The sequence below is a fragment of the Trichechus manatus genome, unplaced genomic scaffold, assembly GCF_000243295.1.
Source record: "Trichechus manatus latirostris isolate Lorelei unplaced genomic scaffold, TriManLat1.0 scaffold00120, whole genome shotgun sequence".
NCBI lineage: Eukaryota > Metazoa > Chordata > Mammalia > Sirenia > Trichechidae > Trichechus > Trichechus manatus.
In genome coordinates, this window is record NW_004444056.1 from 1,505,740 (window position 1) to 1,530,610 (window position 24,871).

At 38.4% G+C, this 24,871-nt stretch overlaps 1 protein-coding gene across 2 annotated transcripts in view; it reads right to left on the minus strand.

Moving 5' to 3' along the window:
• Positions 1 to 24,871, minus strand: part of IARS1 (isoleucyl-tRNA synthetase 1) — a 127,348-nt gene that overhangs the window by 16,129 nt on the left and 86,348 nt on the right. Inside the window, exons 28-31 of one of the 2 annotated variants that reach the window (XM_023738600.1) lie at positions 21,293 to 21,388; positions 20,120 to 20,296; positions 15,982 to 16,087; positions 2,971 to 3,096 (exon numbers count right to left, since the gene is read on the minus strand). In XM_023738600.1, coding sequence (XP_023594368.1) covers positions 2,971 to 3,096; positions 15,982 to 16,087; positions 20,120 to 20,296; positions 21,293 to 21,388 — 505 coding nt within the window. Of the gene's footprint in view, positions 1 to 2,970; positions 3,097 to 15,981; positions 16,088 to 20,119; positions 20,297 to 20,965; positions 21,040 to 21,292; positions 21,389 to 24,871 lie in introns of those variants that run through there. The other variant, XM_023738601.1, reaches the window with a different exon arrangement.

Here is a 24,871-nt window from a genome sequence, read left to right on the forward strand (position 1 = left end):
AAAATGGATCAAAGACCTAAACATAAAATTGAAAATGATAAAGATCATGGAAGAAAAAACAGGTACAATGCTAAGAGCCCTAATACATGACATAAACAGATCACAAACCATAAGTAACAATGCACAAACACCAGAAGAGAAACTAGATAACTGGGAGTTCGTAAAAATCCAACACTGACACTCATCAAAAGACTTCACCAAAAGAGTCAAAAGACAGCCTACAGACTGGGAAAAAAAAATTTCGCTACAACAAATCCAATCAACGTCTAATCTCTAAAATCTACAAGATGCTGCAAAACCTCAACAACAAAAAGACAAACAACCCAATTAAAAAATGGGCAAAGGATATGAACAGGCACTTTGCCAAAGACACTGAGGCAGCTAACAGACACATGAGGAAATGCTCACGATCATTAGCCATTAGAGAAATGCAGATCAAAACTACAATGAGATACCATCTCACCCCAACAAGGCTAGCTTTAATCCAAAAAAACACCAAAAAATAAATGCTGGAGAGGTTGTAGAGAGACTGAACACTTACACACTGTTGGTGGGAATGTAAAATGGTACAACCACTTTGGAAATCGATTCGGTGCTTACTTAAAAAGGTACAAATAGAAATACCAAATGATCCAGCTATCCTGCTCCTTAGAATATAACCTGGAGAAATAAGAGCTGTCACGCGAATAGGTACATGTATACCCATGTTCATTACAGCACTGTTCACAATAGCAAAAAGATGGAAATAACCTAGGTGGCTATCAACGGACAAATGGATAAATTATGGTATAGTCACACAATGGAATACTACCAACAATAAAGAACAACGATGAATCCGTGAAACATAACATGCAGGAATATGGAAGGTATTATGCTGAGTGAATTTAGTCAGTAGCAAAAGGACAAATATTGTATCAGACCATTATTATAAGAACTCAAGAAAAGGTTTAAACACAGAAGAAAACATTCTTTGATGGTTATGAGGGTGGGGAGGGAGGAAAAGGGGTATTCACTAACTAGATAGTAGACAAGAATTATCTTAGGTGAAGGGAAGGACAGCACACACTATGGGAAAAGTCAGCACAACTGGACTAAACCAAAGATTGGAAGTTTCCTGCATACAACCAAACCGTTCGAGGGACAGAGTAGTAGGGGCAGGGGCCTGGGGACCACAGTTTCAGGGGACATATAGGTCAAGTGACATAACAAAGTTTATTAAGAAAACGTTTTGCACCCCACTTTGGTGAGTGGCATCTGGCATCTTAAAAGCTAGTGAGCAGCCATCTAAGATGCATCAATTGGTCCCAACCCACTTGGAGTAAAGGAGAATGAAGAACACCAAAGACACAAGGGAAGTATTAGCCCAAGAGAAAGAAAGGGCCACATAAACCAGAGATTTCATCAACCTGAGACCAGAAGAACTAGATGGTGCCCGCTACCACCAATGACGGCCCTGACATGGCCCTGACAACAGACAGTCCCTGATGGAGCAGGAGAAAAGTAGGGTGCAGAACTCAAATTCTAGTAAAAAGACCAGACTTAGTGGTTTGCTTGAGACTGGAGGGACCCTGGAAGACATGGCCACCAGACTGTTAGCCCAAAATTAAAACCATTCCCAAGGGCAACTCTTCAGACAAAGGTTAGACTGGACTATGGGACATAAAATGATACTCGTGAAGAGTGTGCTTCTTAGCTCAAGCAGATACTTGAGACTAAATGGGCAGCTCCTGCCCAGAGGTGAGATGAGAAGGCAGAGAGGGTCAGGAGCTGGTTGAATGGACACGGGAAATCCAGGGTGGAAAGGATGAGTGTGCTGTCACAGTATAGGGAGAGCAACTAGGGTCACATAACAATGTATGTATAAATCTTTGTATGAGAGACTAACTTGAATTGTAAACTTTCACTTAAAGCCCAACAATAAAAAAACTAAAAAAAGGTTAACACAAGGCCCAGGCACCACTGCAGTTTTCCCAGGCTGCTGCTGATCTGCCTGTGATAGAGTAGCATAGAACAAAGGCCACATGTGGCCCCTCCTCCTGTTCATCCAAGTCCTGGGCCAGGCACAAGCACACTTCTAGAGCAAAGGGCACCAGCAGCGTCATCTGCAGGTCACGGGTCAGTGTTAGATGGGGCTGGACAGACGTGGATCCCAGTTTGTCCTTGCTCCCTACCTATCAACACAGTGACCTCAGACAGAGATTCGAGTCTTCTACTGACTCACTCACCATCTCCCCTTTGTGGATCCTGCTTAAAGATTATTCTTAGATCCTCCAACTGACCAGACTTTTACTTCCCCAGCTCTCCCCCATCACTTTTGCTTCTTTTAGCGATCCTTAACAGATACAATGGCAAATGATTTTCCCAAGTGGTTCTATCAATTTACACTCCAGCAGTGAATGGAACTTCCTGTTATGCAATATCCTTGCCAATATTTGATACTGTGGGTTTTTTCTAGTTTTTGCCAATCTGGTGGTATCTCATTGTGATTTTAGCTTGTATTTTCCTGATTTACTATTGAGGGTCAGTCATTTTTCCTCTGTTTGTTGACCATTTGGATTTTCTCTTTTGTTAAATTATTTCAACGTTTCTGGAAATGAGTGTTAAATTCATAAAGTGGGAGAAAAAGTATTTATAATTCCTTAAAATTTTACTTAGGCTTGTCTTATTTAAAATCTGGATTTAGGAGGATTTAGGCAATATGCTTAAAGTAAAACTCACCAGGGAGGTCTCAGAAGCCTGAAACTCATCACATAAAACCCATCACATCTCTTAATAAGTCCAGAGTTCTTTAAGCTGTATTACACAATGAAAGAGGCACAGAAAGAGACTCTGTAGTCAAGCACTGTTTAAGAGCCCTTCCCTGACTTAGAAAAACAGCAGAGCTTATGTAGGCTAAGTGATAACAAGTTAAGATCTTCATCAGTCCACCTCATGTCAAAGGCCATGGACATCTTCTGACTTTCCACGTACCTGTTTCACCATGGAAGACAACCAGCTCTGCATTTTGAACCCTAAAAATGCTAGTAATAACACTCTTCAGCTTTAAAAGGTCCAACCTATTATCGCCTTTTGGATTTTCTAGAAGCAAAACTCCACCTAAAAAGACACAAAAATAAAATATTCAGAAAAGTAAAAATTTAAAAAAAAACAGAAAATGCTAAATCTGGAGGATAAGTCAAGGGATACGGGGGTTTAAGCCCTAAGTTTTCAACACTATGAACATACTTAAACGATGTCTTCTAGCAATCCTTGGCAGAAGTCCAAGAATAGAACTCTTATCAGGCAATCCGTAGTCGTGTTTTTCTACACTAAACTTTTTGTCTTTATGACCTTTATTTTTAATTTTGTGTCATTTATGAATTCTGAAGGCCTGATGAGACTAATTCAAAATACTATCTGATGATTAGTTTAACAAATAATTCTCAAGAGACTCCAGATATTGATTTTCATATACCTTAGATTAACTACATTTACTTCACTTTTTTAAACATTTTATTTTGAGATTAATTCTAGAATCCCATGTAGTTATAAGAAGTAATAGATCCTGCGTCCCCTTTACATTCTGTAAAATTACAGGACAATATCACATTCACAATACTGACACTGACAGTCAACATACCGAACACTTCCATCACCACAGGATTCCTTGTGTTGCCCTTTAATATCCATACCCAATACCTTTGTGCCCCCACTCCCTCCTTGCACACTCCTGGAAAATACATTATTTCTCTACTTTCTATAGTTCTGTCATTTCAAGAATGTCATATAATAATGGAATCATACCATATGGAACCTTTTGGGATTAACTTTTTACCCTCAGCATAAATCCCTAGAGAGCCATCTAGGATGTGTTAATCAATCGCTTGTTCCTTTTCACTGCCGAGTAGTATCCCACGATGTGGATACACCACTGTTTGTTTAATCATTCACCTGCTGAAGAACATGTGGGTTGTTTCCAGTTTGGGGCTATTAAGAATACAGGTACTATAAACATCTACGCACAGGTTTTTGGGTGAACATAAGTTTTTATTTCTCTGGGACAAATCCCCAGGAGTGCAACTGTTGGGTGGTATGGAAAAAGCACATTTTGTTTTCCAAGAAACTGACAACCTGTTTTCCAGAGTGATTGTACATTTCCACCAGCAATGTATGACTGATCCAGTTTCTCTGCATCCTCGTCAGGATCTGGTGTTGTCACTACTTTTTATTTTAGCCATCCTGACAGATGTGTAGTAATACCTCATTATGGATTCAATTTGAATTTTCCTATGATGTTGAACACTTTCATATGCTTATCTGCTATCTGTATATCCTATTTAGTGAAATGTTTCTTACCTCCTTTGTCCATTTTAAACTGGATTGTTTTCTTACTATTAAAAGTGCTGAGTGTTCTTTGCATATTCTGTCTAAAAACGTCCCCTGTTGGATATGTGGTTTGCAAAGTTTTTTTTCCAGTCTGTAGCTTATCTCCTCATCTTTTTCACAGGGTCTTTTGAAAAACAAATGCTTTTAACTTTGATGAAGGAGAATTTATTACATTTTCATTTTATGGATTGGGCTTTAGGTGTGAAGTCTTAAAAACTCTTCTAGCCCCAAATCCTGAATATTTTGTTTTTTCCTAAATATTTCACTTTTACATTTTATATTTAAGGCCATGATCCATTTTGAGTTATTTCCTTTCTACTGTGGTGAAGTATACATAAAATTAACCATGTTAACAATTTTTAAGTGTTCAGCAGTAGCATTAAGTACATCTACAGTGTCATATAATCATCACTACTACTTCCAGAACTTTTTCATCACCCCAAACAGAAACTCTTCACCCTTTAAGCAAAAACTTTCCATCTCCTCCCAACCTCTGGTAACATCTAATCTACTTTCTGTCTCTAAGAATTTGTCTATTCTAGATACTTCATGTAAGTGCGATCATAAAATATTTCTCCTTTTCTGTTTTGCTTAGTTAGCATAATGTTTTCAAGGCTCATCCATACTGTTAACATATATCAGAACTTTATCTTTATTGCTGAATAATATTCAATTGTATGTATGCACCAAGTTTTATTTATCCATTCATCTGCTGATGAACATTTAGGTTGCTTCCATATTTTGGCTATTGTGAATAATGCTACAAGTACCTGTTTGAGTATGTTTTCAATTCTTTCCAGTATATACCTAGTAAAGCAATTGCTGAGTCATATGGTAATTCTGTTTAACTTTTTAAGGAGCAATCAACTTGTTTCCCACAGTGGCAGCATGAGTTAATTTAATTTTTTACATTTACATAATAATTTTATTTAACCTAGTGTCTATATCCCAATTTTGTCAGTTAATTTAATAATGTCCTGTATAGGATTTTCCCTCTTCCAGTACAAGACCTAGTCTATGGTCAGGTATTACATTTAGTTGTCATGACATGTTAGTCTCCTTAAATCTGGAACATTTACACAGCTGACATTAAACACACACAGACACAAGCATACATGAAGTCCTCCTGTGCCTTACTTTTCTTTAACTGAACATTCCTCATTTTGCAATTGTCTGATGTTGCCTTGTGATTTAACTGAGATAATGCATTCTCAGATGCAATGCTACAATAGTGACATTTCCTTCTCAGGATAACACAACTGGAAGCAAAGGCTATCTATCCTTCATAGACAATGTTAATTTTGACCACCCAGTCAAGATGTTGCCCAATTTTTCCACAGTATGATTTCTAATTACACCACACAACTAACAATTACTCTGTGGGGGAAACACCTTAAGATCATGCAAATATCCTTCTCTTCATCAAAACTTCCCCCTTAGAATTATCGACCATTGATGATTCTTGCCTGATTATATACATATAAACCAAAAACCAAACCTGCTGCTGTCTAGTCAATTTTGACTCACACTGACCCGATAGGACAGAGTAGAACTGACATATATACATACATATATATATATATTTATTTATTTAAATTGTGGTGAAAATACATACACCAAAACATCTGCCAGCAGCACAACTTCCACATTTAGAATTCAATGACACCGATGTTGTACCACCATTATTGCTATCCTTTTCCAAAATATTCCACCATCATTAACATAAACTTAATGCCTTCAAATGAAAATGACTTGTTTCCTCATACCTCTCACCTCTGATAACCATTAATAATCTTTGGTTTCTATATATTTGCTTATTGCAATTAAGTGAGATTACACAATATTTGTCCTTTTGTTACAGGCTTATTTCACTTAGCATAATGCTTCCAAGGTTCATCCATGTTGTGGCATGCATCAGAACTTCATTTCTCTCTATGGCTCCCTAATACTCTACTGCATATACAGGTAGTCCCCAACTTACAGCAGGGTTCCATCCCCACGACGTTACTATTGCCTTTTATTATCACTATCTTTATAAATCCAATCTTTGAACATCTGAGAATGATAACATCAGCTAATTACGTGCTGCAACACTGTGTGTAGTACATATTACTGGCGGTAAGATGCACCATAAATAAATAAATGGTTGAAGTACAGTATGCTGTAACTTGAATACATCGTAACTCGGGGACTACTTATACCACATTTTATCCTTTCATCTGCTGATGGACATTTAGGTTGTTTCCCCCTTTTGGCTATTGTGAGAAGTGCTGCATTAAACACTGGTATACAGGTTTCTGTTTCCATTCCTGCCTTCACGTTTCCTGTGTATATACTTAGGATTGGGGTTGCTGGGTCATATCATAATTCTAGGCTCAACTTTTTGAGGAACTGTCAAACTGCTTTCCACAGCAGCTGTACCACTGTACATTCTAAAAGATGAAGGTTCCGCTTTCTACACAACCTTGCCAACATGCGTTGTTTCCCTTTTTAAAAAAAATCACTGCCACCCTAATGCAGGTGAGGTGGTATTTCATTACAGTTTTGAATTGCACGGCTAAAGGAAAATGAATGGCTAAAGGAAAGTGAATGGCTAAAGGAAACCCTGGTGGTGTAGTGGCTAAGAGGTACAGCTGCTAACCAAAACATCTGCAAGTTGAATCTACCAGATGCTCCTTGGAAACTGTATGGGGCAGTTCTACTCTGTCCTGTAGGGTCACTATGAGTCAGAATCAACTCAATGGCAACGGGTTTGGTTTTTTGGTTTTAATAGCTAAAGACATTGAGCATCTTTTCATGTGTATGATGGTCATTTGAATATCCTCTTTGGTGAACTAGTCCTTTGCCCATTTTTTAGGATTATGTTGTTTGTCTTTTTGTTATTAAGTGGCAGAAGTTGTTTTATATATATTTTGGATATTAGATCTTTACCTGATACATGGTTCCCAACAAATTTCTCCCGATCTATAGGCTGTCTTTTCACTTTTGCATGAGTTAATTTTTGTATAACGTGTAAGACTTAAGATTAGGTTAATTCTTCTTACCTATGGCTATCTAATTGCTCCAACACCTTATAAGACTATCCTCCTCAAATGAATTGCTTTTACACTTTTCTCGAAAATCAGGTGGCCATACTGTGTGGGTCTCTTTCTGGGATCTCTGTTACACTGATCTATGTATCCATCTCTCTGCCAATGCCACAGTCTTATTATGATAAGTGTCAAAATTGAGTAGAGTGATTTCTTCCACTATATTTTTACTTTTCAATATTGTTTCAGATACTTTCCTTTCCCTTTCCAGATAAAATTTAGCATAATGTTGTCTAGATCTACAAAATATCTTGCTGATAGTTTGTTAGGTATTGCATTAAATCTGTGTATCAGTTTGGGAGAAACTGACATTTATACTACACAGAATCTTCCAACCCATGAACATGGCATGTCTCTTCATTTAATTAGGTCTTCTTTGACATTTTTTCTTCATCTTATTTTGTAGTTCTCGGCATACAAGTCCTCTACATACTTCATTAGATTTATACCTAAGTTTTTTTTTGAGTGATTAAGTGGTATTGTATTTTGTATTTCATTGCCTATGGTATTGCATTTTCAATTTCATTGTCCACCTATTCACTGTTAGTATACAGAAATAAAATAGATGTTTGCATATTATATCCTGTTAACTTGAAAGCTTTTTCTTTTTAAGGGATATGATTTTATTCAATTACTTCAGAAACCCCCACCCTCCATAATGTATGAACCCAAAATGACCAAAAATCTTTTAGTAGAATTAAAGATTTAAAAAATAGATTTAAAAGATTTAAAAATAGATTTAAAAGATTTGTACTTCTTTTATCTAACATGAGTGCCTTCAGTTGGATAGCAGATTACAAACCATATCAAATCATGTGAACGCAGATGATTTATCTATGGTTGCATCTAATTATTCCTGGAAAATAATCTTGTTGGAATTGGGAATTCCTCTTTCAAGCTGTAATGGTCAGTTAGCCCAGAAAGGGGCAGTTCTGGAGTCGGCTTGTGAGGGAGCCAGGCCCTGCCTGTCTTGTCACTGCATGTTGTGCTGGTCCTCTGTGACTACAGCTGACATCACTAATGCACACTCACTGCCTTTGGGGACTCCTTCTACCAAAACCAAAAACCAAACCCTCTGCCGTGCAGTCAATTCCAAATCATAGTGACCCTGTAGGACAGAGTAGAACTGACCCATAGGGTTTCCAAGGAGTGCCTGGTGGATTCGAACTGCCAGCCTTTTGATGAGCAGCCAAACTCTTAACCGCTACGCCACCAGGGTTTCCACTCCTTCTACAGGGTTACCTTATTGTCTCCAACCAAGACAGCCAGGATGTTGGCTGTGGTGAATCAGCTCACATGCCACAGATCACTGAACTTATGCAGCAGTTGGGGGAACTACATATTGCCCAAGGAATAATCACAGGTTCAAATGAACATATAAACATCTTGGGAGCAGCTGGCCACTGAGTTGGTGGGCAGACCAATAGAGGGGATCCAGGGCATGTCGTCTTCAACCTAGTCAATGTGAACTTCCATTTATTAGTTCTAGGATTTTGTATTTTTATTAGTAGATTCCTTGGGATTTTCTACACAGAGAGTCACGTCATCTGCAAATAGCGACAGTTTTACTTCTTCCTTTCTGATCGGTATGTTGTTTAATTCCTTTGCTTGCCTTATAACTTCCAGCACGACGACGAACAACAGTAGTGAGAACAGGAATCCTTGTTTGTTCCCAATCTTAGGCAGAAAGCATCATTAAGTATAATGTCAGCTGTAGGTCTTTTTGTAGATGCTCACTAAGTTGAGAAGTTCATCTCTTAATTTCTGAGGGTTTTTTAAATCATGAATGGCTACTGAATTTTGTGAAATGTCTTTTCTGCATCTACTGATACAATCATGTAATCTTTTAGTTTGTTAATATGGTAGATTACATTGATTTATTTTTGAATATTGAACCAGCCTTGCATCCACAGAATAGATCCCACTTGGTCATGATGCATTAATTCTTAAAATATATATCTGAATTCTATTTCATAAAATCTTGTTAAGAATTTTTCTGTCCAAGAAAATGTTCTGCATCCTACTCTGGTGAGTGGCGTCTGGCGTCTTAAAAGCTAGCTAGCGGCCATCTAAGATGCATCAATTGGTCCCAACCCACCTGGAGTAAAGGAGAATGAAGAACACCAAAGTCACAAGGAAAGTATTAGCCCAAGAGACAGAAAGGGCCACATAAACCAGAGACTGCATCAGCCTGAGACCAGAAAAACTAGATGGTGACCAGCTACCACCAATGACCAATTTGACAGGGAACATAACAGAGAGTCCCTGACGGAGCAGAAGAAAAGTAGAGAGCAGAACTCAAATTCTAGTAAAAAGACTAGACTTAATGACTGACTGAGACTGGAGGAACCCCAGAAAGCACAGCCCTCAGACTCTCTGTCAGCCCAGAACTAAAACCATTCCCGAGGCCAACTGTTCAGACAAAGATTAGACTGGACTATGGGACATAAAATGATACTAATTAGGAGTGTGCTTCTTAGCTCAAGTAGTTAGTTACATGAAACTAAATGGGCAGCTCCTGTCTGGAGGGGAGATGAGAAGGCAAGACAGCATCAGGAGCTGGTTGAATGGACATGGGATATCAGGGGTGGAAAGGAGAGTGTGCTGTCACAGTATAGGGACAGCAATTAGGGTCACATAACAATGTATGTATAAATTTTTGTATGAGAGATTAACTTGAATTGTAAACTTTCACTTTACGTACAATAAAATAAAAAAAATAAATTTTTTTTTTTTGGGAAAAAGAATTTTTATGTCTGTGTGAGAGATACCGGTTAGTAGTTTTCTTTTTTATGCTTTGGTTTTGGTCATATGGTAATATAAGCTTCATAAAATGAGTTGGGGAGCATTTCCTCCTCTTCTACTTAATGGAAGGGTTTGTGTAAAATTGGTGTGTTTTTTAAGCACCTGAAAGAATTCTCCAGTGAAATCATTCCTCTTTTGAAAGATTTTAAATTATGAATTCAATCTTAAGAGATATGTTGTTGTTGCTAGCTGCCATTGAGCCAACTCTGACTCATGAGAACCCCATGTGTTACAGAGTAGAACTGCTCCATAGAGTCTTCTTGGCTATAATCTTAATGGGTGGATTCAAACTGCATTCAAACTGCCAACTTTCAGTGAAGCAGTTAAGCACGCTCATTAAAAAAAAAGACCACCACAACCAAACCCACTGCCGTTGAATAGATTCCAACTTTAGCAACCCTATAGGACAGAGTACATCTGCCCCACAGGGTTTCTAAAGAGCGCCTGGTGGATTCAAACTGCCAACCTTTTGGTTAACAGCCATAGCTAGCTCTTAACCACTACACCACCAGGGTTTCCACATCCATTATAGGGCCATTCAAATTGTTTTTCATACTGGGCGAAGTGTGGTAGTTTGTGGTTTGAGAAATTGGCTCATTTCATCCAAGTTGTCAAATATATGTGTGTAGAGCTGTTCACAGCATTTGCTTATTATCTTTTTGATTTCTCAGAGTCTGTAGTGATATTCCATTTCATTCCTGATATTAATGTGTCTTTTTCTCCTTTATCAGTCTTGCTAGAGGTTTATCAATTTTATTGATTTCTTCAAAGTGTCAGATTTTTGTTTCAATAATTTTCTATTTTCCTGCTTTTAGTTGCACTGATTCCTGTTGTGTTTTCCTTCCTTCTGCTTGCTTTGGGTTTATTTTGCTTTTTTAAAAAAATTCTGTCAAAAAGCAGAAACGTTAGACCTTAGATTATTATGAAACCTTTCCTTTTTTCCTAGCGTAAGCCTTTGGTGCTATAAACTTCCATCTAAGCACTGTTTTAGCTGCGACCCATATATTTTGATATATCGTATTCTCCTTTTCATTTAGTTCTATGTTTTTATTTTTTTTTTTAATTTTCCTTGAGACGTCCTCCTTGATTTGTGGTCCATTTAGAAGTGTGTTGTGTAGTTTTCTAAAATAGTTTTTTTGGTCATTGTTAAAAACACACACAGAACATATACCAATTCAATAATTTCTAAATGTACACTCCAGTGACACTGATTACATTCAAGCTGTACAGTCATTCTCACCCTCCTTTTCTGAACTGTTAACATAATAAAAACTCACTGTCCAAGTTTCCTGTCTACTCTTACAAGCTGCTGTTGCCAGTTTAGTCCCGTATGGGTAATTCTTTAAAAGAGCATAACGTTCAAGGCAGACACTCTTTACTAATTAAGCTAAACTATTATTTGGTTTAAAGAATTCAGGCTGTTTTCTGGTTTAATGTTTAAAGCTCTCAAGGCAAAAGTTTCAGGGGTTCATCCAGCCTCCACGCGCTCCAGAAATGTTTGGATTCCATGAGAATTCGAAATTCTGTTCTGTATTTCCCACTTCCCCTCCCCACCCCGCTTTATGATCAGGATTCTTCTACAGAATCTTTAATCAAAACATTCGGTAACGGTAGCCAGGGACCATTCCATTTTTCTGGTCTCATGGCAAAGGAGGCAGGTGTTCACGAAGGCAATTAGCCACATTCCATTTTCTCCTCCTATTGCTGACTCTCCTTCTTCCTCTGATGCTCCAGGTAGAGACCAACTGTTGTGCCTTAGGTGGACGCCTGCAAGCTTTTAAGACCCCAGGCACTACGCAACTGCAACGAACGAGGCAGCGGAACAGAAGCTCTAAACATGGTATTAGCCCAATTAACTGGGATGTCCCATGAAACCATGACCCTAATATTCCAAACCAAGGAACCAAATCCCATAAGGTGTTTCGTTATATGTAAGTGCTGCTCTTTTTCAGTTGTTCTATCACACAACATTTGCTGGGTCTTATGGTAGTGCTATTTTTAGGTTTCTGAGGAACTGCCTAGTATGTTGTTTCATTTTCAAGTGTATCGAGATTTTTCATTTATCTGTTACTGATTTTTCGTTTGATTTCATTGTGTTCAGAGAACACACGCTGTATGGTTTTATCTCTTTTAAATTTGTTGAGGTACATTTTATGGTCCAGGCTATTTTGGCTAATTTCTGTCAGCACTTGAATGTAATGTGTTCTGCTGTTGTTGGGTGGGGTGTTCTACAAATGTGAACTATATCCTGTTGGTTGACTGTGTTAAGTTCTTCTATATCTTTGCTGATTTTCTGTCCAGCTGTTCTACCAATGGTTGAAAGACAGATGAAGTCTCCAGCTATAATTTTACATTTGTCTATTTCTCCCCTTAAGGTCTATCAGTTTTTCCTTCATGCATTTTGTAGTTCTGTTATTTGGTGCATACAAATTTAGGATCATTACGTCTTAGGTGGACCGACACTTGAATCATTTTAAATGTCTCTGGTAATCTTCTATGCTCTGAAGTCTAGTTTATCTGATATGAACGTACCCATTCCTGTTTTCTTTTGGTTAATGTCTGCATGGAATCTTTTTCCATCCTTTTACTTTCAATCTACCTATATTGTTATATTTGAAGAGTTTCTTACAGAAATCAACTATCTGCCAATCTGTTAACTGGTATATTTAGACCATTTAGATTTACTGTAATTATTGATATATTAAAGCCTGTTCGTATGGACTGAATTGTGTCTCCCTACAATGTGTGTCAATTTGGCTAGGTCATGATTCGCAGTATTGCATGGTTTGTTCACCATTTTGTGATCTGATGTGATTATCCTATGTGCTGTAAATCCTAACCTCTATGATGTTAATAAAGCAGGATTAAGGCAGTTACGTTAATGAGGCAGGATTAGGTTATATCTTGGGTCAATCTCTTTTGAGACATAAAAGACAGAAGCAAGCAGAGGTGAGACCTCATACTACCAAGAAAGCAGAGCCAGGAACAGAGCACGTCCAGTGTGCTGAGAGACTCCTAAACCAGGAGAAGACAGATGACAAGGACCTTCCCCAGAACCAACAGAGAGAGAAAGACTTCCCCTAGAGCTGGCACCCTGAATTTGGACTTCAAACCTCCTAACTGTGAGACAATAAATTTTTGTTAAAGCCATCCACTTGCGGTACTTTTGTTACAGCAACATCAGATAACTAGGACACATGCTTTCTATTTTATTTTTTGCTTTTTGTTTTCTTTTTCCTAGTTTATGGGTTACATGACATATAGTAGTATTCCATTTTGATTTGTTTGTGTATGTATGTCTTGGTACAGGCTTTTTGAGTGGTTGTTCTAAGTAGTATATTATATATATGTAACTTACCACAATCTACTGGTGTCAAATTTTAACAGTTCAAGTGAAGTGTACAAACCTTATCTCTCTTATGTTCCTTTACTCTTCCCTATTTGTAAGTTTCAAGTATTTCTTCTATATACAGTTTTGCTTCAACATAGATTAGAAAATTCAAGAGAAAGGAGAGTCTATTTAATTTACCTACATTTTGACTCTTACCATTGTTCTTTCTTCCTTGCTGATGTTCCCAGATTCCATCTTTTATCATTTTCTGTTTCAAGACCTTCCTTTAGCCATTCTTTTGGGATAAGTCTGCCAAAAATTCCTTTAGTTTTCCTTCATCTAAGAATGTTTTTCTTTTCCTATCATCCTGAAGAATATTTTTGATGGATATAGAATTCAGGATAGACAGCACTATTTGAAAAATGTCCTTTTACCTTCTGGTCTCCACGATTTCTGATGAGAAATCCACTATCATCTGAACTGTTTTCCCCCTATAAATAAGGTGTTGAACCTGTTTCCAAAATGCTTTCTTAAGTTTGACTAAGATGTGCCTCACTGCAGATTCTTTTTCGCTTATTTTGTTTGGGGTTTGCTCATCTTTTTAAAATGTGTAGGTTTATACCTTTTTGCCAAATTTGGAAGTTTTCAGCCATTATGTCTTTAAGTATTTTTTCAGTCCTGTCCTTTCTCCTCTTATTTCCCTATTCTGATGACATGTTAATCTTCCGTTATTGTTCCACAGGTGCTTAAAGCTCTGTTCATTTTTTTTTTTCAGTCTCTATTGTTCAGAATGGGCATTTTCTCGTTTTTTCTTCCAGTTCACATATTCTTTCTTCTCTTTCTTCCATTCTGCTGCTGAGCCCATCCATTGAGTTTCTGTTTCAGTTACTGTATTTTCTCCGTTCTAAAACTTCCATTTGATTCTTCTTTGTATCGCCTATTTCTTAGCTCAGGCTTTACATTTCTCATTTGTTTCAATTTAAGTTTGTAATTGCTCCTTGAAATAATTTTAATATAGCTGCTTCAAATTCTGTTAGATAATTCTAATATCGCCATCATTTTGGTGTTTGTATATACTGATTGTATTTTTTCATTCAGTTTGAGATCTTCCTGGTTCTTGGTATGCTGAGTGATTTTCAACTGAAATGTAGACATTTGGGTATTATTTTGATACTGGTTCTTATTTGGAGCCCTGATAGCATAGCAGTTAAGAGCTATGGCTGCTAACCAAAAGGCTGGCGGTTCAAATCCATTAGCTGCTCCTTGGAAACCCTATGGGGCAGTTCCACTCTGTCCTATAGGGTTGCTGAGTCAGAACTCACTCGATGGCAGTGGGTTTGGTTGATTATTATTTAAACTATTTTAGCTGACTTATAAGACTGGGCACTGCCTCATTACTGCAAGGTGGGAACAGAATTACAGGGTCCCTAGTCAGTCTCCAATGACTCCTTGTTAGTGCTGGGTGAGGGGTGGGAGTTCCAGCTTTCCAGCTGGTTTCCTGGCTGTGAGGGGTAGGAGTGCCTTGTTATTGCTTCACTGACACTTTGTTGGTGGCAACATATGGGCTCATTAGCATTGGGCAGTGATGAAAGTCCTACTCTCCCCTGGACCTATTCTGACAGTACTCCAACAGGGAGGGAGAGGGATACCTTGCTACTGCCCAGTGGAGATGGAAGATCAGTGGTTTCCACTGACATCGTTTGAGGGAGGAGGGGTTTGTTACCACCTACTGGGATGAAAGTCCCAGCTCACTACTTGGTCATCACTAACACCACTGTGGGGGGCGGGGGGAGTTGGGGGGGTGACATTTCAGACACCTAAGTTCAGCCAGGTGAGAGCAGAAGTCTAGGCTCTTTACCTACTCTTTACTGGTATGGGTGGTGGTGAGGCCACTGTTTTCTGTGGAGAGCAGTGATTGTCTAAAAGTTTTCTGACTTGCTAGGCTGCCCCTTTCATGGATCTCTTGCTAGAGATAGCAGGATGTTGCTTGGACTTCTTTTGTCTACACCTGCTGCCATTTTCAGGCTGGCATCTTCAGCTTCATGTGTGGGACATAAAAAGAAAACCCAGAAAACGCAGCACTATTTTGTTACTTGGTCCCAAAGTCTCCTCCTCTCTATCATCCAGAGCCTCCTTATGCTTTTCATTGTTGTCTTAACTGTTTTTATATATAATGTCGCATTTTTAGTTGTACCCAGAAAAAGAAATATGGAAAAGTACATCTACTCCACATTCTCAGAAGTGCAAGTCCAATCATTTACTTTTGTGGATTCCTTTTGATGGTAATTAAAAAGTATCCAAATCTACCAATTCCTTTATAATAGCCTTAAAGACATCCACAGGTTTTACTACAAAAGTGGAATACAAACCATGGAGTTTATTTACTCTTACCTTGCTCAATGCCATTTGCACAAATGTTAACATTGACATATGCACAAGCGGGACCAGGCAGGGATGATCCTCTAGTGAGTGTAATTTCCAGTTCAGACCCTTTTAACTGAACATATGAAAATGTGTGATTGAGTAACTGCAACATGTGAAACACAGTAGGCCACACACCACCAAATAACAAAGACCATGAAAGAAGAGCTCTATGCAATTTTGGGAACATATTCAATCTTATCAGTGAAATAGGAAAGAGCTACAATTTCTTCCCCCATTTTTTCTTCCTTGTACCATGTACTTTTCAAAAAGTAAAACTTTTTCTCTGATTATATAAACAACATATGCTCGTTTCTAAAACTTCAAAATATTTTTAAAAATGTTGTTTCTAAGTTGCCGTCGAGTCGATTCCAACTCATAGCGAACCTATACACAACAGAACGAAACACAGCCTGAACGTGCAGCATCCTCACAATCATTGCTATGTTTGAGCCCATTGTTGCAGCCACCGTGTCAACGTGTCAATCTATCTTGTTCAGGGTGTCTTTTTTTTTTTGCTGACACTTTACCAATCTTGATGTCCTTCTTCAGGGACTAATCCCTCCTGATAATGTGTCCAAACTACGTGAGAGGAAATCTCGCCATCCCCGCTCCAAGGAGCAATCCGACTATACTTCTTCGAAGACGATCTGTTTGTTCTTCTGGTAGTCCAGAGACATCAATTCTTCTTTGGCCTTCCTTACTCACTGTCCAGGTTTTGCATGCATATGAGGCAATTTACAATACTATGGCCTGGGTCCGATGCACCTTAGTCCTCAAAGTGACAACTCATATTTACCCAACAGAATACACTGTTTGATTTCTTTACTGCTGCTTCCCTCAGCGCTGACTGTGGATCCAAGTAAAATGAAATCCTCGACAACATCAATCTTTTCTCCACTTATTGGTCCAGATGTGAAGACTTGTTTATTTTGAGGTGTAATCTATACTGAAGGCTGTAGTCTTTGATTTTCATCAGTAAGTGCTTCGCTTTCAGCAACCAAAGCTGTGTTATCTGCATATCCAAAGTTAATGAGTCTTCCTCCAATCCTGACGCTGCATTCTTCCTTATAAAGTTCAGCTTTTCAGATTATTTGCTCAGCACACAGACTGAGTAAGTATGGTGAAAGGATACAACCCTGACATACACCTTTCCTGATTTTAAACCATGCAGTATCCCCTTATGTAAAGGTTCTGCAGGAGCACAATTAAGTGTTCTGGAATTCCCATTCTTCAAAATGTCATCCATGATTTGTTATCCACCTGTTCAAATGCCTTTGTACAGTCAATGAAACACAGGTAAACATCTTCCTGGTATTTTCTGATTTTAATCAAGATTCGTCTGACATCAGCAATGGTATCCCTCATTCCACATCCTTTTCTGAATCCAACCTGAATTTCTGGCATTGTACTACTGCAACCACCTTTGAATGTTCTTCAGCAAAATTTTACTTGTGTGTGATATTAATAACATTGTCTGATAATTTCTGCATTCTGTTGGATCACCTTTCTATGGAACGGGCAGAAATATCTCTCTTTTCCAGTTGGTTGGCGAGGTAGGTGTCTTCCAAATTTCTTGGCATAAATGAGTGGGTGCTTCCAGTGCTGCAGCCATTTGTTGAAACATCTCAATTGGTATTCTGTCAATTCCTGAAGCCTTGTCTTTTCACCAATGCCTTCAGTGCAGCTAGGACTTCTTCCTTCAATACCATCAGCTCTTGATTATATGCTACCTCGTGAACTGGCTGAACATCAACCAAGTCTTTTTGGTATAGTGATTCTGTGCATTCCTTCCATCTTCTTTTGATACTTTCTGCACTGTTCAAAATTTTGCCCACAAAAACTTCAGTATTGCAACTTGAGCCTTGAAATTTTTCTTTAGTTCTTTCAGCTTGAGAAATGCCAAACACGTTTTTCCCTTTTGGTTTTCTATCTCCAGGTCTCTGCACATTTCATTATGATACTTTACTCTGTCTTCTCAGGCTGCCCTTTGAAATCTTCTGTTCAGCTCTTTACGTCATTATTTCTCCCATTGGCTTTAGCTACTCTACGTTCAAAAGCAAGTTTCAGTGTCTGTTCTGACATCCATTCTGGTCTTTTCCTGTCATTTAATAGCCTTTTGCTTTCTTCATGTATGATGTCCTTGATGTCACTCTACAGCTCATCTCGTCTTTGGTCATTAGTGTTCAATGCGTCAAATCCATTCTTGTGATAGTCTCTAAATTCACGTGGGATATCTCTAGATCATACTTTGGTTCTTGTGGACTTGTTTTAATTTTCTTTAGCTTCAACTTGAACTTGCATACTGATAATTGACAATCTGTTCTGCAGTTTGCCCTGGCTTTGTTCTATCTTACGATACTATGCTTCTCTATCATCTCCTTCCACAGATATAGTCAATTTGATTCCTGTGTTTTCCATCTGACGAGGCCCATGTGTATAGCCGCCATTTACGTTGCTGAAAAAAGGTGTCTGTAATGAATAAGTCACTGATGTTACAAAATTCTATCATGCAATCTCTGGTGTCATTTCTATCACAAAGGACATAGTTCCCAACTACAGATCCTGTTTCATTTCCAACTTTCGCATTCCAATCACCAGCAATTATCAATGCATCTTGACTGCATGTATGATCAATTTCAGACTGCAGGAGCTGGTATAAATCTTCAATTTCTTCATTTCTGGCCTTAGTGGCTGGTGTGTAAATTCGAATAATAGTCGCATTAACAGGTATTCCTTGTAGGCATATGGATATTATGCTATCACTAACAGGATACCTCAGGATAGATCTTGAAATGTTCTTTTTGATGATGAATGTGACACCACTCCTCTTCAGTTTGTCATTCCTGGCATAGTAGACCATATGAATGTCTGATTCTAAATGGCCAGTACCAGTCCATTACAGCTCACTAATACCTAGGATATCGACCTTTATGCACTCCATTTCATTTTTTACGACTTCCAATTCTCCTAGATTCATACTTCGTACATTTCATGTTCTGATTATTAATGGATGTTTGCAGGTATTTCTTCTCATTTTGAGTTGTGCCACATCAGCAAATGAAGGTCCCAAAAGCTTGACTCCATCCACATCATTAAGATCGACTCTACTTTGAGGAGGCAGCTCTTCCCCAGTCGTATTTTGAGTGCCTTCCAACCCGAGGGGCTCATCTTCTGGCACTGTATCAGACAATGTTCTGCTGCTATTCATAAGGTTTTCACTGGCCAATTTTTTCAGAAGTAGATTGTCAGGTCCTTATTCCTAGTCTGCCTCAGTCTGGAAGCTCCGATGAAACCTGTCCACCGTGGGTGACCCAGCTGGCATTTGTAATACTGGTGGCATACCTTCCAGCACCACAGCAACATGTAAGCCACCACAGTATGACAAACTGGTAGAAATGTCAAACTGTCCTGTAACTCGTCCCCACTGAAAAGACAAACAGCCACCTTCACCCCCTGCTAGTGTTTTCTTTTTGGTCCATATAAAGTAGGAACAAGACAAGGAACCAATGACTGAATAAATGACTTATTGATATAGCGAAGAATTTCCTCCTCTGTTACAAATGACCCACTTCTGAATAAATGGGCAGTATCTTCCATGTGTTGGCATTAGACTTTCATAATTACATCTTCAATTCCCAGATCTACCAACAGGAAATGCTATTATAGTTTTATGTATAACCTACTACCATAGAGTTGCCATGAGTTGGAGCCAACCTGACAGCAACTAATGACAATAATTAGCATACAAAATAACTGCTGTTCAAGCTAATTGCTGTTTACTTTTAGCAGTAATTCTCAGAATCCACAATACTGACTTCTCTGATTTTAAACAAAACAGGACCCCCATTACCTGGCAAATCTGAGGCACCCTCCTGGATATCTCTCCCGGGAGAAGTGCTACGAGAACAGCTCAGCCTTCCCTTCCTCTCCCTCTCTTCTGGACATCCTCTGTCTGAACATTATTGACTTTTGTACTGAGCAATACTTTAGGACTGAGCACTACACCATTCTCTACTAGAGGACAGAATATCAAGACGTGACCACATAAACTTAAAGTAAAAACTAATTTTAAATCTTGAATAGTTCAACAGAACTAAGAACTCACCTGTGTTTCTTCTTGAATAAGGATTTTATCGGATGTAGGAACTGGATATGGTTTCAAAGGAGCCTTTATGGTGGCAAATATAAAATCTGTGTGGCTTTCAATGACATTATTCAGATACTTTCCTTCTGATTTTACTTTATAATAAACCGTTACTTCATCAGTTGGAACCAAATTGCACTAAAAGAACATACCGAAAAACGAGAACACATTTTGTTAACCAAAACATTAAGGGACTGTTGAACAAGGACTAATAATCGTATTCTAAAAAATCATAAAAGGGCACAGTTACCTGTCCCATCCCTCGTTGGCAATCCATAGGACTAACTGTACTATAGCAAACTATTTGTTTTTGTGTCTATCTCCCCTCTCTTTGAAGGTAGGGCATGTATCTTTTCCTAGCAAAATCAGTATCCCATGGATGTTTTTGAAACAAAAGAGTAACTGAGTTAAGAATCCACTGACAAAAGTCTGAACTGAGACAGAGCTCACCCAAGCGCCTTCCTGTTATCTGCTGGAGTGGTCTCCTCAGACCCTAAAGCACAGGTCTCAGACACCTAGACTGGGTAAGAAGATGTGCTGGGTAGCCCTTCTATATGTCTCTCAACTCCCTCCTTGGGGTAGAAGCTCTCAGGATCTCTCACCCAGCAGGGCCTTGGCTGCATCTTCACTCTCTAAGCACATGGGCTCTTTGCAGCCTGCCCTGGCCCCCAGCCCCCTAATGAGGAAGAATGACCCTATTCTATCAGATCCAATACTTTCTCGCCTGGGTTAGGTGCCTTTCCACACAGACTGCCACCTCTGCCTTTCCCAGACACAACTAATGTTATCTCTGTTTAATTTCTGTACCTTATTTCCAACATAACTGTACCAGTCAGAAGTGCCATCTCCCTAGCAGATGATTTTGCGGAAGCCACAGGGAACTAAAAAAAGATGGGAAGAGGCACAGGTTGGGTGAAACAAAAAGTATCCATCTTGTGACTGAACAAATAGGGAGTGAAAGAAACCCATCTTTCCTACAAAGTACAATCTGAATGGATAGGAGATTACTGAATAAGATCAATAATCAATCCCTGTGGTTCATGTTACTTGCCTCTCCTGTCCTCTGACCACCAAAAGAAAGGGGAAAAAAAAAAAAAAGACTCAACTAGATTGTTCTTAATCTGACAAACAGACCTTTTTGCGAAGTTTCTGGATGCGATTGATGACCTCCCGAGCCAATCCTTCATCCACCATTGACTGGTCAGGAGTGACATCTAAGAGAACCAAAGCCTGAAAGAATGAATGGTGCACATCATCACAATAAAATAAGAAAAACACTTCTTTCAAACTTTGCATGCTATTTAAGAATAATCTCTAATAACCTAACTTCACACTTCAAAGAATCGAAAAAGTGTAACCTAAACCAAAAGCTAACAAAAGGAAGGAAATTATAAAAATTACAGCAGAAGCCAATGAAATAGAAAACATAAAAACAATAGAGGAAATTAATGAAACTGAAAGTTGGCTTTTTGACAAGATCAATAAAACTGATAAACATTTATCTAGAATGACCAAGAAAATAAGAAACAAGACACAAAAAACTAAAATCAGAAACAAATGTGGGGACATTATTATTGATCATATAGAAATAAAAAAGGATTATAAAAGAATACTATGAATAATCATATGCCAATAAATTTGATAATCTAGATGAAATGGACAAATTCCTGGAAACACATAAATTACCTAAACTGACTCAAGAAACAGAAGATCTCAACAAACACAACAAGTGAAGACACTGAATTAGTAATCAAAAAAGATGGTGCAGAACTAGGATACCATTCTGTTGTACATGGGGTTGCCCTGAGTCAGAGTCGGCTCAATGGCAACTAAAAATAACAACAACAGGATGGCTACTACAAAAAACATAAAAAATAACAAGTATTGGAGAAGATGTGGAGAAACTGTAACCCTTGTGCATTGCTGATAGGAATGTAAAATGATGCAGCTGCTATTGAAAACAGTTTGGTGGTTCCTAAAATGTTAAACATCGAATTAACATATGACCCCATCCATTCCATTTCTAGGATACCAAAAAAAAAAAGAAAAAAAAAGGAAGCAGGGACTACACCAATGTTCACTGCAGCATTATTCATGATACTCAAAAGATGGAAACACCCAAGGCCCTTCAACAGACGGATAAATAAAATATGATATATGCATACAATGGAATATTATTCAGCCATAAAGAGATAAGAAATTCTGGTACGATGTTATGGCAAGGAAAAACCTTGACAACATTATGTTAAGTGAAATAAGCCAGATACAAAAGGTCAAATACTGTATGATCTCAATTATATGAAGTATCTAGAATAGGCAAATGCAGAGAAAGAAAGCAGATGTGATGTTATCAGGGGCTGGGCGAGGGGGAAATGAGAGTTAACAGTTTAACAGATACTGAGTTTCTGTTTGGGGTGATGAAAATTTTTTGAAATAAATTATGGTGATGGTTCCACAACATTATGAGTATGATTAATGTCAACAGATCATACACCAGAAAATTGTTAACGTGGCAAATTTTATATTGTATGTATTTTACCACAATTAAAAAAAAAAAAGAATTCTGAAAAGTCTTTAATGCAACACCATGTACTCATACAACTGAACAAAGGAAATAAGTCACCTAGATTCTTTTTAACTCTGTCCTTCATTTTAACCAGCTATTCCTTTATTATGGAAAAAGGTGTAGCTCTTTTTTTCTCAACTATTTTTTGAAACATAGGGCCAAAGTGGTGATGCTTATAGGAGATGCACTGAGTTCTGCTTTTATGAAAGAGTCCCTCATCTGACTGCTTTCTAATAAATATCAACAAAATGAAACACCAATAATCATGAAGTGCTTGGAGCAGCACTTTTCAAAAAAACAAACTAGAGGGTCAAAGGCCTCAAAGCAGCCATCTTCTCCTCCAAGTTATTTTTTCACCATGACCTTTTCTGTCCTTTGGTTTGTCAGCATGACTCAGGAAACAATGATTTCTACAACAGATCACAATACTTTTTATATGATTTAGTTTAAACTGCTATCTTGTCAACTTTATCTACTTTTCTATCTCATCTGTTGTAAAGGTTGTTCGCTGTGATACAGTAAATAATCATAATGTCATTTCTACTATAAAGCACATTATAGAGTAAAAGAAACTCTACAAAAACCTTGAAAATTAGGCATTATCCCCATCTGCCTATTAGGAAAGTAAATCAGAGAGGTTAGCAGACTTGCCCTGCTTCACAAAGACACAAGGAGGTACAACTGGAACTGGATAAAGAGTTCAGGACAGAGCCATATTTAAACCATGTCAGGAAGATGACACTTACACAATCATGGATAAATTCTTCAGGCCCTCCCTCACATTCGCTATAATCAGAAGGTCCAGTAAGAGGTCACTTACAATGGCAGAATTAGTGTTATTAGTAAGAAGGAATGTCCACTCCTATTTTGTTTACAGATCCCCTCCCTGCCTTTCCTCTTCCTTCTTTCCAAGCTACTTCACCATTTATTGCTAACTTAAGCCCCTTCCTAAAGGCTTGAAGAGTCAGCCTTCCTTATAACAGAGGTGCTACTTCACCTCCCACTGTCCATGGCAGGCTAAACACATGGTAACTCCAGCAATTCTCCCCATTCCCACAGTGAAGATCTTATAACCCATCTGCCTGGACAAGTTTGGGCAGGAGTAGAAAGAGATTTGCTCTGATCCATCACTACAAAAAATAATGACTCTAGAATCCAGAACAGCCTATACATCCTCTTCAAGTAGCTTTCCCTGACCATCCCTACCTCTACTCCAGATTTTACATAAGAACCTGTAGTGCTGCTCCAACAGAAATACCACAAGTGGATGGTTTTAACAAAGAGAAGTTTATTCTCTCACAGTCCAGTAGGCTACAAGTCCAAATTCAGGGCATCAGCTCCAGGGGAACGCTTTCTCCGGTGGCTCTGGAGGAAGGTCCAGGTCATTAATCTTCTTTTGGTCTGGGAGCTTCTCTGCGCAGGAACCTCAGGCCCAAAGGACACGCTCTGCTTCCGGCACTGATTTCTTGGTGGTATGAGGTTCCCCTGTGTCTCTACTCTTTACTCTCCTTTATATCTCAAAAGAGACTGGATAAAGACACTATCTAATCTTGTAAACCTCATCAGTACAACCTCATCACAGTGACAGAATTTACAACACATAAGGAGATCACATATAACCTCATTATAGTGATAGACTTTACAACACATAAGGAAATCACATCAGATTACACAATCATACAACACTGGGAATCATGACCCAGCCAAGCTGACAGATATTTTTGGGGACACAACTCAATCCATGACAAAACTCATGTCTGTACTTATTTCTAGCAGATAACTTATCAGGCAGAAAAATAAGAATTGGTTGACTTTTCTGTTTGAATGACTGATTCATTCCTTGAAGGGGGGGTTACATCTTACACATTTTTGTACAACCTAACACTTAGAACAATTACATAAGGAAGTCACAAAAGAAATGTTTATGTATTCACTAAATGTTAACACATTCACTAATCAAATGTGAAGAACAGAATTCCAGAACACTTAATTGTGCTCATGAGGAACCTGTACATAGATCAAGAGGCAGTCGTTCAAACAGAACAAGGGGATCCTGCATGGTTTAAAGTCAGGAAAGGTGTGTGCCAGGGTTGTACTCTTTCACCATACTTATTCAGTCTGTATGTTGAGCAAATAATCCGAGAAGC